General features: G+C 36.9%; 1 protein-coding gene across 8 annotated transcripts in view; it reads right to left on the reverse strand.

Moving 5' to 3' along the window:
• Window positions 1–18,195, reverse strand: part of plekhg4b (pleckstrin homology domain containing, family G (with RhoGef domain) member 4B) — a 75,057-nt gene that overhangs the window by 14,893 nt on the left and 41,969 nt on the right. For all 8 annotated transcript variants that reach the window (XM_079837710.1, XM_079837715.1, XM_079837713.1 and 5 more), the window contains 12 exons: window positions 16,668–16,871; window positions 13,616–13,739; window positions 13,324–13,417; window positions 9,104–9,190; window positions 8,896–9,012; window positions 8,084–8,182; window positions 7,580–7,722; window positions 5,955–6,093; window positions 5,288–5,410; window positions 4,583–4,738; window positions 2,738–3,549; window positions 30–279 (listed from right to left, as the gene is read on the reverse strand). In XM_079837710.1, the coding sequence (XP_079693836.1) occupies window positions 30–279; window positions 2,738–3,549; window positions 4,583–4,738; window positions 5,288–5,410; window positions 5,955–6,093; window positions 7,580–7,722; window positions 8,084–8,182; window positions 8,896–9,012; window positions 9,104–9,190; window positions 13,324–13,417; window positions 13,616–13,739; window positions 16,668–16,871 (2,348 nt within the window). The remainder of the gene's footprint in view (window positions 1–29; window positions 280–2,737; window positions 3,550–4,582; window positions 4,739–5,287; window positions 5,411–5,954; window positions 6,094–7,579; window positions 7,723–8,083; window positions 8,183–8,895; window positions 9,013–9,103; window positions 9,191–13,323; window positions 13,418–13,615; window positions 13,740–16,667; window positions 16,872–18,195) is intronic.

Consider the following 18,195-nt stretch of genomic DNA (forward strand, 5'->3'; position numbering starts at 1 on the left):
TCGAAATCTAAAAGGTCATTTGAACTCACGTGCTGCAGGAAGCAGCTGCTGATGGACAGGGGCGAGTGGGCGCAGCTCTCCAGATCCTTCAGGAAGTACTGGCTGTGGAAGTCACACAGCTTCTCCATATTCCCAAAAATAATGCTGCGCTTCCCTCTCAGGTCCTGAGGAAGGTCCAGTCGCTCCATCTCAGGGAAGTAGTGCTCGATGATGTAGCTGAGGGATCTCACGTACTCTCTCTCTGTGGCGATCATCTCGTCCATGATGTGCTGAATTTTGCTGGAAGAAAGTGATGCAGCGTGATTGAGGGTTGGAGGATCAGAGGGAGTTGTGTAGTTAAGTCTGTCTGAGTTCTTATGCACTGGCTAACTTTTATCAGCTTTAAAATGTGGATTTACAGTCGATTTTAACATGAGGATAAAGGGAAAAACTCACCCTATACAGTTTAAAAATGTCCCTAAATGTCAAGGGGGTTAGGTCACATTCACACTGTTGTTTTTATGGAACCCATTCAATATGATGGATAATAATAATAATAATAACTAATAATTATTATTTTGTTGAATTATAAAAATGAAACAAATAAACGAAGAAACATATTGCTATAGTAATAATGCTATTCTGTAAAATATTGAGAATTTTGAGTATTGAGTATGTAATAATAATTTTTAACTTATTAATTATTATTACTATTATTATTTACAGAACAACAGTAAAATTACAAATAATGTCTATTATTTATGTTTATTTATTTATATTATTCACTATTATTAGTAATATTTATCGTCTCTTTTTGCATCCCTGCACAATGCTTCACTTACCTGCTGTTTATTACTAGTATATTATATATATATATATATATATATATATATATATATATATATATATATATATATATATATATATATATATATATATATATATATATATATATATATATATATATATATATATATATATATATATATATATATATATATATATATATATATATATATACATATACATATACATACTATACTGTAAAATAAAAAAATAGGCAAGGCAAGGCAAGGCAAGTTTATTTGTATTATTTGTTTATTTGTATTAAACATATTTTTCTTCAGAATTATCATTAAAAAAAATATTCTTACTGTAATACAATATTTTTTTTTACTATATTACAGTAAAAAAACATGATTGGCATGATTTGAGAGAGGCTGATATAATTTCCTGTGTTGTGCAATCAGGTCAATCTGAAGGAGCAGGGCCAGCTTCGGTCTCAGGATGAGTTCATTGTCTGTTGCGGACGCAAAAAATACCTTCGTCATGTCTTTCTGTTCGAGGATCTCATCCTCTTCAGCAAGACCAAAAAGATTGAAGGAGGATATGACATCTACATCTACAAACAGTCCTACAAGGTACAAGATTTGATGTCTACTTTTGTCTCATCTATAGAGTTTCTTCCGTCAGTTGTGAGGTTGAACTCTTATTTTGTACAAGTTTATTAAGTGTATATATATATTATAACAGTTATAATAGGAATTAAAAGGAAATGAAAAATAAAGATGAAATCCCCTATCTGTGGTGGAAGAAAATGGAGAGTCAGGTTTACTTATATATATAAATATAATATAAATATTTGTCAGGTAACTGTGCGTTTAGACAGTACCCTTACAGACAAATCTTCTTGGCCTAACTTGAGGGCGTTCTCTAGATGTTTTACCCGCCAGAGCAGATCTAAACGGGTCTTCCTCGCACCGGAGGGAGTACTCAAAAAAATATTTGTCAGGTAACTGTGCATTTAAACATTATAAATAGTGCTTAGTAATAATAATAATAAAAATAATAATAATATTATTTTATTAAATTATAAAAATCAATAAATCAATAAAGAAAGTATTGCTATAATAATAATGATATACTATAAAATAAAATGTTTATTATTACTATTAATATTATTTACAAAACAACAGTAAAATTACAAATCGTATCTTATTTATGTTTAATTATTTCTATTATTTACTATTATTACTAATATTTATGGTCTTTATTTTTTTGCATCCCTGCACAATGCTTCACGTACCTGCTGTTCTTCTTCTTCTTCTTATTATGTTTTTATTTGATAAATTATTTAATTTATAAAATTATTAAATTAAACAAATCAATAAAGAAATATATTACTATGATTAAAACAAACCTGTAAAATTGTGTTTTAATAATAGTTATTATTATAATAGTCATTTTTATTGCTATAAAATAAAAATGTAGTATTTTAAGGTGCACTATGTAAAAAAATTTTCAGTAAAATCCAAAAACCACTAGGCCAGTGTTATATATTTTGTTCAGTTGAGTACTTACAATATCCTAAATGTTTCCAACTATTTGTAAATCGTGAGAAAATTGCTATTTTAACCAAAGAACCGGGACTGTGTCATAATAAAAGTCCCGCTGCTCGCGAGGCGTGTGTTGCGTTCATCTTATTAACAATCGCTCCAGCAGCCTTGCTCAGCTCCTGCTCTGCTTCATACTACAGTAACGTTAATAATCGCATCCATGAACATGATTTCTGGCCGAGTCCACAGGTGAAGACCACATGCCCCAAGATTCGAACAGGCGACCTCTAGTGGATGGAAAAGTTACATAGTGCACCTTTAATAATAATTATTATTAACTTCCATTATTTACTAATATTACTCATATTAATGGCTGTCTTATTTTTCTCCCCCCAAAAGGTGAGAAGTTTGCATCCACTCACCTGCTGTGTATCTTCACGTCCCCGTCGCTGTGTCTGCAGTGTGTCCTGGATGGGGACGACAAGCTGCGGCTGCGGCCCAGAGCCGGACTCTTCACGTCTGGCCGCTGGAGCTTCTTCTCTATGCACACGTTGTTGGTGACCTCCAGTCCTTTGATGTAGATGCCCGTGTACCCATGATGACCAGCATCCGGGTGAGCTTTGTCACGCAGCGTCAGCTCGTAGCTCATGGTCTTCTTCATGATCTTTTTGAGCGGCTGCTTACGCTGACGCGTCGCCGGTGAATGCAGGGGCTCAGAGTGACACGAGGCGGACGAGTCGACGGTACAGTCGCTGTCAGTGTCGTCAAACGGGGATGGCGAGAGCTTGCCGCTCTCCGGTGGAAATGGGAACTGGTTTCCGGAGAACGGACCTGCTGAATGCGGCTTCTCATCTTCGTAGTCAAAACACAACGTGGAAGAAGAGTTCAGGGTGGGAAGCTCAGAGGAACCTACTCCGCTTTGGGTTTCCAAAAGTTTTGCTGTTGTAAGAGCAGATTCTTCGGAGGTCATCGAGGCCTTGTCCAGTGCTTCCTCCAGCTGCTGTTTGGTTTGCTGGCACTTCTGCCAAACGCCGCTCCACTGCTGCAGCTCCCGCGGGCTGTTGAGGTTCAGCACCATCTGGTTGAGCACGCTGAAGTTGTCCAGGGAGAACTTTGTGGCCTCACTGTGGTAATCCTGCAAAACGTGCAGCACGGCAGGCGTGTAACTGACCGCAGTATCGTCCACCCTCAGCTGACAGAAATACTCCTGGCAATGGACCATCCACTGGTTTGCCTGCGTGAGAGAGGTTTTAACACATTATCTTGGTGGTGGATATCTGCCTTTTTTTTTTATTAATTATTGGCCGCTTTTTTCTGTTTGGCTGATAAGTGTTGCAAGTGGGACTTTTATTTTGACAGCGCTTGAGCACAGATGCAACGAAAGTGGCCAAGTTTATGGCTGTGTGACTCATATAGTCCACTTGAAGGAATGAATGAAAACGAGTGAGCGAATTCAGACACTGACACAGTTTGTGCCTGCTGTTTAATAATTATTTGAAACTTAGCAAACTGGCAGCTTCAGTAGTAATGAAAAGATTTATCTTTAACTCTGGCACGGAAACTAGCAAGCATAAACCTTAAACAATTTAATAATCAATTAAAAAGGAATTTATACCTATATGATATATTACGCTGTTGCCACATTGGACCAGCGGTTTTGGAAAATGGATCAGACAAGGAAATTAATTTGGCGTGCGACTCTCACAGTGCATTATGGGTATTCTCTAGCCGTTAAGCGCACATCGGTTGTACACTCACTATTGCGGTGCATTGTGGGATTGAATGAGTGCACTCAATAACGTCCACTATGGTTTTGAACACCACTACAAATGGCTGTCCCCTCAAATAGTGCCTTATTTAAGTGTAATGGGGGCAATTTCAGACACAACCTATGTTTTTATTTATTTTTTACTTTATTTTAGTGAATTCTTATTTTATTTCAAGTAATGTTTTTTATGGTTTTGGTATTAGTTCATTATAATAATCATGGTATGAATTTGTTTATTTTACAGATTTCTTTTATCAAGTTAAAATTATAACTTTTTTAAAATTGATTCATTTTAATATGATTCATTTGCAATTACTTTAGTAAACATTATGTAAAAATAAATATAAATTGTTATGCTTGTGTTATTTACTATCTTTAAAATTAAATTTTAAACATACCGTAATATCAGTCAGTTGACCACTAATTATCATGACATCATGACAGTAGTTGACATGATGCAGCAAACTAGACATAATGCAATCAAAAAACAATTCTTTACCGATTCGTAGAACTCGTAGAGGTTGTGCAGGACCTCCAGCTCATTCTTGCGCGCCTCGCTCCGCTGCAGGACGCCGCTTATGTGCTGTTTGACCTCTAGCAGGTCAGAAGCGGCTTTAGACTCCCTCAACAGCGCTGCAGCTTTCTTCTGCTGTTCCTACAGGAGCAAAATTAACACCACATTAGTGAACACGTTCATTAGTGAATCATTAGTCATCGATTCATTAGTGAATCGAACAGGATTCGCCTCAATGTCTCCCTACACACTGACCTCTATGGCATCTATTTTCTCTTTTTTGAACAAAACAGTTACAATTACATAACATAATAATAATAATAATGAAGAAAATAATTATGTAGTATGATGTAGTATGTCCCATATTCATACTATATAGAACATACTTCTACTTAGACTATATGTGATTTCTGATGCAGTAAATGTTTTATTATTTAATTAATTCATAATTAATGGAATTCCTGTAGCTAAAACAGTAGAGCATGGCATCGGATAAAGGCATCGGTTTCCCTGTAGACTTTAACTGTCAACTTTGTCTCACTTCAATAAAAGTGGCCAGTAGCCCAGGAGAAGGTCAAACTGAAACTGAGACTGAAATCTGACTGAAAACTTTTGTTGAGCATCCTGGGACAGTAACATGCCAGTTCCCTTTTTTTTTCTTTCGGCATATGAAACACCATGGACACTTACTGTGGACTCCTCCATGAACTGGGCCAGACTCTGTCTCATGTCCTGAATGGAGCTCAGAGAGAGACTATACGAGTCCAAAGGAGCCAAGTGTTTCTCACTCTCCACATAAAACCACCTCTTCACCTGAGGAGAGATTCAGAAAAACATCACCACCCCCATAGTCTTTCATCATTACAATAAAACTGTAACAGTCAGGTCGCAGAAGTAAAAATCATTCATTCATTTACACCATAGATTTTGAAGACTACCATATTTTAACGAGCTGCCCTATTATTAGTTATTGTGGGATGTTGTAGTGTTAGAGCACACATAACAGTCGTTGTGTTTTCTGATCAAAAACCGAGATATAAAAACACAAAACCCTGAGTGATTTGATTGCATAATCCACAATGAGTCATTTTTTATCACATTTAGCTCTTTCTTGAAGAACGATCAGATATGCCTATAGAGAAAATGAATGAGAAAAATACATGCAGAAGCAATACTGCTCATCAGTGTGCATCACTGTATTTGTGGATATAATAAATCAGGTCACACTTTATAGTTCGGGGAAGACATTCACTATTAACTACAACTTTTGCTTTTAGGTACTGGGTAGGATTAATGGATGTAGAATAAGGTCATATGCTTTATAAGAACTAATAAACAGTCAATATGTGTTTTTCACCTCTTCGTGTCGCTCCTGTAACTGGCGCAGCTCCAGAAGCGTCTCCAGCTGCTGCAGTGATTTATTAGACAGAATGACGAGTTTGTGGACTTCTTCATCCACCTGGTTATACAGCGTACTGACCATATCCACAGCGTCTCTGCACACAACACAACATGAGGTTCAACTTAGCGAAACAGTGAACTGATCATCTTTAATACCAGCTACAGCGCGAAATAAACATGAATGAACATCTGAAGGTATGTTGAAAGATACAGTACAACTATCCAAAATCTGTGTGTAATCACTCAATCAGTGTTTCAACCGCAAAAAGACGTCAATAAAACAGCTTATAAACAGTTCACGTCTCGAGTCGGCACAAATCTACATGCTACTCAATCAAAACTCAATTCTGGATGTGCCTGACAGTCACTCCGAGTCAAAAAGAGCCAATATCCAAGAGTATAAGATCCTATGATGTTGCCAACTCATTCAGTACTCTAGTTAGTCCAACAGTGCACTGAACTGAGAACAGTCTTTCGGACAGTTATCTGGCATGCTGAGAACTGTCTGCCGAGGGTTTCATAAAGGGATTTCTGATGTCTTTTGCAAAAAAAAAAAAAAGATGTTGTATTGGAAATATAACAGAGATCCTGTAGTTCTCAAGTCAGGTAGACTCTCCAGAGAAACACTACAGGAACAGTCCATTCACGTCAGTGTTTTCAACTTTCATTTTGTAAAAATTAAGGATGCACGATATATCTGCCAAATTTGGCTGATACATTAAAGCACATTAATTATTTCCTTCAGCTGAGACACTTCAGATGCGCACTGTTCGCATTGATGGGTTTGAATTGCTTTAAATATGATTGAAATCACTTCAAAAAGAAAAATACGGTTCAGTGCAACATGTGCAGCGCAAGTCTGTCATATAGGCTACATAAAATTATAATGAAAACATTATTATTGTGTGCTTGGGACATGACTTTTAATGGTGAGACTTTTGTTTTTGAAATCAGGCTCTCATAGATTTATCGGCCAATATATCGGTTAACGGCTTTCATTATAAGGAATTATCGTTATCGGCCAAAGTTTTCATATCAGTGCATACCTAGCAAAAAATAAATAAAAAATAAATGTACATTTTGCTGGCTCCTACTTATGCAAGAAAAGTTCAAACGCATCACTTTATTTCTTTAACATCTTTGTTCTGTACTATCCCATTGAAATCAATGGATTCACATAGTAAAATAACTTTTTCTAGGCTTAGCAGTTCTTTTTCCAAAAGTACCATTCTTTATGTGGATATTTTTTTACAGGCAAAACCATTGTTTTTTTTAGTGGGCTATTTTGCTCCACTTCAGCAGCTTTACATAGCTTTACTGTTGTATTCCTATCTATATTCTGAAATATTTTACAGAAATACATAATTCGCTTGATTAATACAACATTTTATCTCTTAATATCTTAATGATTAACTGGGGAAGTATGATATATTATATTATATTACATTATATAATACAATATAATATAATGATATTTATTAGTTACAAATTCACTGGTGGTGTCTTGCCTTAAGTGGAAAAATAATGAAGTGTTTATACTTAATATATAATCATCAGTCAGTCCTCTAATGAAGGCAGTACCTGTAGTTCTCGTTTTCACACATCTCCTCTTTCCTGATTCGTGCCAGAAACGTGCCGCCCTCCAGCCGCAGGCGGTTTAGTTTTGTGTCATCCAGAATACTCTTCATGAGATTCTTCTGCTGGCTGATGACCTCTGACACCTCCTACAGGACAATGTTCAACTTTTAATGTTCACGTTTCCCTCTTGGTTACTGCAGAACTTGCATTGTGTTACATTTAAAAAAAATGACAGGCTAGGATTGGTCAGTTAAGTTTTTAAGGCAGGGCTCAGAAAAGGGCCAGAGTTTTAAAACTGAATGCCAGTAAACAAGGCAATTTGAATCATTTTCAATTATGCTGCATGACTAAATGGCTAGGGACTTTAAAGGGATAGTTCACCCAAAAATGAAAATTCTGTCAACACTTACTTTCACTCAAATTTTTAACGATACAGTATTTCTCAGAGAATGACCATACAATAATGAACATATTCTACTCTATGTAATTTATTCTACACAGAATTACCTCAGACGTCTCCAGATTGGCGATGTTGTTTAGTGTCTCAATGGAGCTCTGAAGGGAAGAGATCGCGCCGCTGCAGCTCGTAGCAAACGGTTCAATTTTCTGCCAGTGGCGGGAAAAACAAACAAACTTCAACATGATGTTTTTTAAATAAAAGCCTTCGTAAAGAAAAAAAACATGTCACATGACTAGTAACTGATATCAGAGAACCATAAATGTACTTAAATGTCAGGGGGACTTAAAATTTTTATATTAGTCCTGGGGAACAATTAATCCTGATTATTCACATCCAAAATAAAAGTTTGTGTTTACATAATATATGTGTGTGCAGAGTGTATAATTATTATGTATGTATAAATACACACACATGCATGTATATATTTAAGAAATATTTGCATGTATATACTGTATATATAATTTATCATTATATATATATATATATATATATATATATATATATATATATATATAATTGTTTTTATAAAAATATATTTTGTCATAAATATATACATGCATGTGTGTGTGTTTTTATATATACATAATAATTATACACAGTACACACACATATATGTAAATTAGGGGCCAATTCTCACTGACTTTTGCCTCAATAAACTCCTAATTCCTGCTTATTAATAGTTAGTAAGGTAGTTGTTAAGTTTAGGTATTGGGTGGGATTAAGGGATGTAGAATATGATCATGCAGAATAATATGTGCTTTATAGTATTAATAAACAGCCAATTATCCTAGTAATATGCATAGTGAGACCATATTTTTATTTGAGGTTGAACAACAATGAATGTGTTGTAATCGTGCACCTGTCTGAAGTGAATGTAGTGGCTGTGGTCATATGGGAAGGTGCCATCAAAGTCTCTGGTGAGCTGAGACGAGTCAATGTGTTTCTGTAGAGCTTTCAGAGACGTCAGGACTTCACACTGAACAGGAGCAAAGCAGAGCAGAGGGCATAAACACGCTTTTACACGGACTGAGATCAAACAGACAGAACAACAACAGTCATTTACTCACTGGAACTGTGACGTCTCTCTCGACTTTCACTGCTGCATCTTTGTCCACGAGAAACAAAACTGAGTAAAGTGCATTGGGTATAGAAGTCTGGTGGAGAAATCAAAGAGCATGAATAAATCGACCATTAAATAATAAAAAACATTTATATAATTACAAAGACTAAACAGCTTAAAAAGCCTTTCACACCAAGAACGATAACTATAAAGATAACTATAACGATTTCATTCTGTGTATTATTAACAGACACTCAGTTTTGCTGAGCTCTTTAACGCTGATTTCAAAGATATTGTTTATCTGTGCTGTTATTGTTATAGTTGTGGTGTGGACTCTGCTATTCTTTATTTAGAATGATTTTTTGAAACTATATCTTTATCATTATCGCTATAGTTATCATCCTTGGTGTGAACGGGCCTTAAATCAGGGATTTCCAAACTTTTTTGCCAGCTGATCACCTATAATAATATTAACCTCTAGTTAATATTTCATTCATTTAACAATGTGTTCACAGATCTCTAATGTCAATTAATGGTTAAGACATGCAGGTAAACAAATAAAACATTACATATTTTTAGTAAGCATTTTATATTGATTATTTTTATTTTAAATTCTTCTTCTTATTTTTTTTTTTACTTATATTTTTATTTTGATCACAGCATAACATACAATACAGTATGGCATCGGGTTTTAACATGTTAGTCCATCATATCCCAACAACATTGACATTTGTTCAATCTTAATTGGCATACATATTATACAGAAATTGAAAACAAAGACACCTAGTAAAGGGGAGGAAAAAAACAAAAAACACAGGACACAGGGTGGATATGATGGTATGGCTCATGATCACTGGAGTATTAAAGGCATTACAGGAGCCCATCTCTTTAAAAAAATAGTTTTCTGAAGTCGTAATGCAAATGTGATTTGTTCCATTTCGTACAGCTCCCATACTTTTTGAATCCAGGCGTTGTATGACGGAGGGTTGGGTTTTAATCATCTGCATGTGATACACTTGATAGCTGCAGCAAGTAAAATTTGTAGTAACTATATTTTAGCTCTATCCTCAAAGCCCTCTGGACACACACCTAGTAGGGCTACTATGGGGTCTTCGGGGATTTCATAATGGAAGATTTAATTTAATTTAATAGTAAGTATTTTATTTGGATTATTTTTACATTTTCATGATTTAATTTCATTTAATGTAACAATTCCCTCACAAGCTAGATATTGTACAGACCTACATTAAAAAAACAATAACAAAAATAGAAAAAATATAGTTAAAAAGACTAAACAGTTTAGATCATTTATTTCATGTAATAGTCAAATATTTTAGTTAACAAACACTCAATTTCACAGCGCTCTTCACTCATATCTGTATTTGCCTGCATGTTGGGAATGATTATTTTCTCCGAGTTGGTTTAAGAGACAAGCTAATACAGGCCTCGTTTCAGTCCCTGAGGACATGCTTTCCTTGAGATATTTGACATGAAGCAGGCAGAAGCTGACAGTCATCGGCTCTATACAGAGTATGACAATTACCATGCTAAAAAAGGCCTAAAATGTACACATTTAAAAAGTAAAGTTGCTTTGAGCAACACAATTCACACATCTCAAAATGTGCCAAAATGAGGCTGAAAGTGTCACCGTTTGCCTGCTTACTCGCTGTTTCTGGCACAAAAGTGCACAAATATGTGACAAATATTTCAGTGGGTGATAATGTCGTGCTTGACTTGATTATCCGTCAGGTTTTAGAAAAAAACTTGTAAAAATGTGAGTATCAGGATTTTGAGGAAAGTTTATTTGCTCATCTCTCAATCATCATTGTATTGCATTATGTTTTCAAACTATAGAGCTTTGATTATAAACTGAGCATTTAAAGGGGTGGTAAACCACGATTTCACTATTCTAACTTTAGCTAGCGTGTAATGTTGCTGCTTGAGCATAAACAACATCTGCAAAGTTACAACGTTCAAAGTTTAAAGCAAAGGGAGATATTTGCTTTTAAAGAAATCCATTTCTAAGGACTACAGCAAACGGCCGGTAGGGACTAAAGACATTCCTCCAGGGTTGCTGACATCACCAGGCTCAATATTTACATAAACCCCTCCTCCGAGAATATTAAATAGGGGGGGCGGGGGCGCCATTTTGTATCGCGCCGCTGTTGTGGTACGGTTAGGCTGGAGTGTTGTTGCCGCGATGCCGAGGAAACGCTTTTATATTCATCCGGATTGCAGGTCTGGGGTACTTGCTCTGTTCAGCCTTCATAGGGACAGGGGTGCGTTGCAGAGCGTTTAACATACAGCATGTTATATGCACGTGTGTATGAGACAGAAGGGAACAGGCGTGTGCGGGGCTCCCGCAGCACATCTCACGGAGGAAAACTTCCATCTTCGCGAGTTCAATGCTGGATTTGTACAACGTCAGCTGCGTGAGACAAACACTGCCAGTGTGTGAATGCACGACGCGCGCGGGGCTCCCGCAGCACATTTCACGGAGGAAAACTTCCACAATGTTCGCGAGTTCAATGCAGGATATGCACAACGGCTTGTCCTGAAAGCTGGATTTACAAACAGAAGCTGTTTACGGGCCACAACCTGTAAGTCTGATTTATTTTTCATCGATGTGTTTTCCTGTAATAGGTTGTACATTGTAGCAAGGAAGTAAACAGATGACAACACTGTTCTGCAAACCAGTCTGTTAAATGCTCATTCATACTTAACGTTATCCGACGAACACCTAACGTTACAAACACTAACGTTAAAATCTCAACAGCGAACTTGGCATTAGTGTAAATTATTCTTTGATTAGAGCTTTTATGTATTATTTATCTACAGGCTTGCTAAACATGGTTCTGTGTGTGATTTGGCTAACTTACTAGTAAAGCCAGTGTTTTGGGTTAATAGTTCTTGCGACAGATATTTGGCTATAATCGTTCTAAAAATACAAAAGTAACAGTGCCATTCAGTAGCGATCACTATAGATCTGCAGTCTTTACTCTTGAGGACTGAACAGGTTCTGCTCGATTATCTTCACTAAAATGTTCTGGGTCTGATTCGGGCTCAGATTGGTATGGTTTTATTGACGCCGTTGTTTCTAATACTGACCAAAGCACAGTCTACCGGTGAAGGTAAGGGGCGTGGCGTTTCCGACAAACGTGCACTGCGGTTAGCGAATCACAACACACTGGGCCAGCTAACCAATCTGAGCCCATTGCGTATTTTTGAGGGTCTGGCTTCATACAACCCGGAAAACATCAGACCGTTTTACAAGGAGGGACAGAGCAGTGTAGAATAAATTTCAAATATATGAAAAATAATGATTTTTAAAAAAAAAAAACGAAGCATGAACACATGTTACAGTGCACCCCACAAACACAATCAAGCCTACAAAACAATGTGTTTTACCACCCCTTTAAATAATGTCTTACTAAGACATATTATTGGGATATATAGAGTGGCAACGGATATTTATGTGCATTTTATGGAAGTAGTCTGCTGTACTGTGTGGTGGAAAAATTTAATCATAGAAGAAAATTCATTTTAATCATTATGTATGAGAATTTATTGTTTTGCTATGCATAACTGAGAGTTAAAATCAGCAAACACAGTGACCAGCTCATGACCTTAGAGGTCACGGTCCACCTAAATGTGGGTCTCATGACCCTAGGGGTCAGGGTAAATCTAATTTTGAGGGTCCAGGTGTCAGGATGAAAAATATATGACTGTACAGTATGTGCTCTCAACTTTTACCATGTGGAAAACTACAGAAGGAGTGCAGAGATGCTGACCTTAGAAAGGGTATAAAAGGGAACTGAATGTTTACAGGCATTAATGATGATGACTGTCTGACTCTTCTTTTGCAAAAGAATAAACCATTTATTAAAATGACAAAGATTTGTCTCTTATTCAGAGCTGAAAAAACTACCGCAACAACTGTGATAAAAATCTCATTGATTTACTTTTTGGTCTTATTAATATTAGCATCTGTACCAAATTGCATATGCCAGTTTTGAAAAAAAAAAAAAGGTTTTGAATAAATATTATCACTATTTTATACTGTGAGCCATATGACACATATGCAAATTTCTTTCACATAAAAAAAAGTCCTTCATTTAAAAAAATTAATAAAAATCTAATTTTTTCATATGTCAGGCTTTAAAAAAACAGGGTCAAAATAATGAGGGCTTGAGATTTACAGAGTAATGATGATCTGTACCGTCTCACCTGAAACTGAGACAGAGCGGAGAACAGTGTGGAAGTGGCCTGCTGTCTGCGAGCGTCTACGAGAACCGTCAAACCCAGATCTCGTTTCTCCCTCCTGAAAGAACAAAAAAAACGCAAGACACTTAGCACAACAAATTTGTCTTGCAAATAAAAGCCTGAGACACAACTGCCTCGTAGCAAACTGACAGCGAATCATTTCCATGTTGACTGATCAACGGTGTCCCCACTCATGCCTCCACAGAGATGGGGCTGAGATTGAGAGATGGAAACACAGGAAGTGAGTGTTTCTCACCGCAGTCTGTTGCAGTAGTAGCAGAGCAGCCCCGTGATCTCGTTTGTGGTGTGACACGCGTCTGTCCACACCTGGCTCCTGGTGCACACCTGCAGCACTGCTCTCCCACTGCGGTCTTGGTTACCTGCAGCAGAGGTCAGATGAGTAACCGGAGAAATCAAACTGCACTCTTCATTCGGGGGAGAAATCTACCGGGATTTTTTGGGTTCAAAATTGCAATTTAAAATGAATTGAGAAAAGCTGTGCTTGTTTGTAGGGTTGGCCCAAAATTTGGTGATTATATCAAAATGACTGTAAAATAATAATGTGGCAAAAAGCAGAGCGAATGTTAATGAGGGACACCTGTGCGACTGTCACAAGTCACCAGTGTGAGTGCCCGTGATCACCACCAGAGGGCACTCCAACCCGGACTGACATTTCATCAAGGACTACATTACCCATAATCCTTTGCCCGACCATCACTCATTGCTTGCACCTGTCACATTACCTCATTACCCCAGCCTATATAAACCATGTTCACTCTGTCATTCACTGCAAAGTCTTGTTTGTCTATACTGCATTTCTGAGCATTTTCATTGGTTTCATGTCTCTTGGTTTTCAATTTCGTGCCTGTTCCGTGGATTACCCGTTTGCCTGTCTCTCTTGTCTTGTTTACCTCATTGGACTGATTACATGTTATGACCTCTTGCCTGTTTGATGACTACGAGTGTGGATTACCCTTTAATAAAGCTGCATTTGGATCTTCTACCATCTGTCTCAGAGCAGTACGTGACAAACAAGACTTCACTGTGAATTACAGAGTGAACATGGTTTATATAGGCTGGGATAATGAGGTAATGTGACACAGGTGCAAACAATGAGTGATGATGAGTCCGGGCAAAGGATTATGGGTAATGTAGTCTTTGAAATGTCAGTCCGGGTTGGAGTGCCCTCTGGTGGTGATCACGGGCACTCACACTGGTGAATTGTGACAGCGACACACCGGTCTTGAGTCTCACGGAAGAGCTCCAGAAGGATAAAAGGAGGAGGAGGCCTGGGACTTAAAGGTGCTGTATGTAATTTTTTTGACTGTACTAAGGCACAAAAATACCATAAATATTGTGTGTTTGCAAAAATGTTTTGGAATCATTCTAAGTTCACATACTTGTTTCTCTGAAAAGCAATGCTACAGCCAGTTATTCTACTTTGAAATGTACATGTCGTCTCAAAATGTCTGTTTTTGTTTTGGTCTATGTGATCCCGCCCACTGCCAATATACCCAATAGTATTTTGACACCCCGGGTTGCCAGTTGGTGGAAAACACAGGGAATTAAATGGATAGTTCACCCAAAATGAAAACTAGCCCATGATTTACTCACCCTCAAGTCATCCTAGGTGTATATGACATTCTTCATTCAGACGAATACAATCAGAGTTATATTAAAAATGTCTTGGCTCTTCCAAGCTTTATAATGGCAGTGAATTGTTGGGTCATTTTTGAAGTCCATAAAAGTGCATCTATTCATCATATAACTGCTCCACACGGCTCCGGGGCCGTGTAAGAAAAATATCCATATTTAAAACTTTATAGACTGAAATAACTAGCTTCCGGCGGTCAGCGGTACGCAAGTCGACTTACAGCCAAAGAGTAACCCCTAAAGTGATGTACAGGAGCACCGCAAGCTTTGAAGCCTCTCACGGATTGGGCTGGGCAACAAACTCAAGCCCCTCTTCTCTTATATCGAAATCCTCCGCCATTTCTCTTTAAAAAATTCTCGTTTTAGACTCTAATTCATGACCGGTGTTTTGTTTTGCTCTATCCTCTGTGATTCTGTGTTCGTCAATAAGCATGCGTCAAGGGTTCAAGGGTTACTCTTTTGCCGTAAGTCGACTCGCGTACACGCCGGAAGCTAGTTATTTTAGTCTATAAAGTTTTAAATATGGATATTTTTCTTACACAAACGTGCCACTTTGCTTCAGAAGGCCTTTATTAACCCCCCGGAGCTGTGTGGATTGTATTGAAAGAAGTATGTGATATACACCTAGGATGACTTGAGGGTGAGTAAATCATGGGCTAATTTTCATTTTTGGGTGAACTATCCCTTTAAAGCCACGGAGACCAGCAAAGAAACTGGGTCAGAGATCGCAGATTCTACCCGACCTAAAAAGCCCCAGCATCCATCTAAAAACCTCTATGACCATAGGCATATTAAAACGCAGAAAAATCAGCTTACAGTGTAAGGCTCGCCACCTTCCATTGAGCTTGTTTCGTGTCCTCAAACTGGCAACCAGAGGAGGGGGGGCCGGGGGAAAAAACCCGCTCCAATATTTTAAATTTGGACTGCAATACCCACTTTAACCACTATCCAATATTACATACTGCACCTTTAACATTGCTTTTTTATGTTTATACTGCCACTTAATTTCGTTTTGTAGTTTGTTAATTTCGTAATTAAAAGTTACGTTTAACATTTGCCTGTTCCCGCCTCCTCCTTCCCTGAGCCATTAATTTTGTTACAAATAAAAAATTAAAAAAAACAAAATTATATATATATATATATAAATATATAAATTGCTTAAAAATATTACTATTGTAATATAAAAACTAGTATTTAGGAAAAATAATATAATAACAATATTATTTATTGATTTAAATATTAAATAATTTATTTTCATATGAGCTTAATTGCTTCCAAATGTCTTCATTTTCAATTTCCATAAAGCTTTTATTAGCCATAGATTTGGTAGATTTCTGTCTTATTTTAATCAGGTTGTTAACTTAAACTGAGAACATAAAGCATTACTTGAAATAAAATGAACATTAACTGAAATAAAATAAGCCAACGTTTCTCATTTTTATTTAGTTTAAGTACTAAAATAACTAAAACTAAAAAATAAAACTTAAAAAATCAAATAAAAATAACTATATAATAGTATATCAATGATACTAAAATAACTCAAATAAAATGCATTCCTACTGTTCATTTTGCGATGCATTATAAATGCATTTATTTATTTACATTATATTATATATAAATTCTTTATGCTGATAGGCGAGACCCGGGTCACGTACCAGGTAGCGTTATCGCACCAGAGGTCAAGAGCTCCTTGTTGACCTGGGTCATGAGAGAGGGCAGCGGTGTGGAACAGACAGCAGGGGGCGTCGTGGACGGGGCGGGAGAGACCGCTGGTCTGATGGAGGGTTTGGGAGAAACAAATTCATCCCCACTGTTACTGTTCCTTCTGGGACTTGAGCGCAGACCATCATCAGAGAGACCTAAACAGATCAGAGAATGTCATCTCATTATCGTAAAGCCCTGGGCCGTGTGATATCCTGAACTGAACACGCACTACATATCCAATGAATATGATGATTGTCATCTATTAAGCAACATTATGATAGGCAAATAAACTTCAGCAGCAAAAACAGAGTTAGAGTTGGCCAGTTCAGTTCATTTATGTTGATTCAAAACTAGCTCAAACAGTTGTAGAGGATGCATAAACTGATCAGATGTATATTTTGAATGCAATATTGCTTTGGCTAAATGGATGCAAAAATATAAATGATTCAGTTTCAACACTCAAAACTAAAGCAGGATTCACTACTGATCAACGGTCTCTTCTGCTCACCAAGGCTGCATTCATTTGATAAAAAATACAGTAAAATCAGTAATATTGTGAAATATTATTACAATTTAAAAGAACTGTTTTCTATGTGAATATATTTTAAAATGCAATTTATTCCAGTGATCAAAGCTGGATTTTCAGTATCATTACTCCAGTCTTCAGTGTCACATGATCCTTCAGATATCATTCTAATATGATGATTTGCATGTATTATTATTGAAAACAGTTCAACATTGCTTCATATTTTTGTGGAAAACCTCATTCTTTGATTAATTTAACGCATCCTTACTGAACCCAAACTTCTGAACGGTAGTTCAAAAACACAATGATGGAGTATTTACAAGACTTGATGAGCTTAAAACAAATCAAACAAACATTTAAATGGCAGAGATGCAAACAATCCGTTCATTTGACTGCAGAATGAAACGTCTGAGTTGCACGATACAGTGCATATATTGAAAAGACCGTCTGGAAGGTTGGAAGAGTTGTGACAAAAACTATACGGTGAGTCAATGTTGAGTCACCATCAAGACCAGGTGTGTGAGGCAGATACACAAACACACATGTCTGATGACTGTAACACCCACAGCTCAGTTTTTCAGCCCTCGGGCTCCGGCTTGAGGAATGCTGCGACTGACATTCCCAGCTGAAGCAGATGTTTGTGAACTTTCTCCAGAATCCAAACCCTTGGGCTGTTTCTTCCAAACCCAGCAACCCAAACAATACAACACACAACACACAACACATCCTGAGAGGAAAGGGCTGTGGCTGAACATGCCACAGACAAATATAACAACAACAACTCTAAGAAACCATACATATTAACTACCTTCTTTCAAGGCTTCAATTATCCAAATACATTTTTTTTTTAAATACACTGAGCTAGAATTAATATAATATTTATATGTTAATATAACAATTTATGGCACTGATGAAGAACTCTTGAATATCAACCCACTCTCAAAACATTTTTT

The sequence above is a fragment of the Gobio gobio genome, assembly GCF_949357685.1.
Source record: "Gobio gobio genome assembly, chromosome: 15".
NCBI classification, from domain to species: Eukaryota; Metazoa; Chordata; class Actinopteri; order Cypriniformes; family Gobionidae; genus Gobio; species Gobio gobio.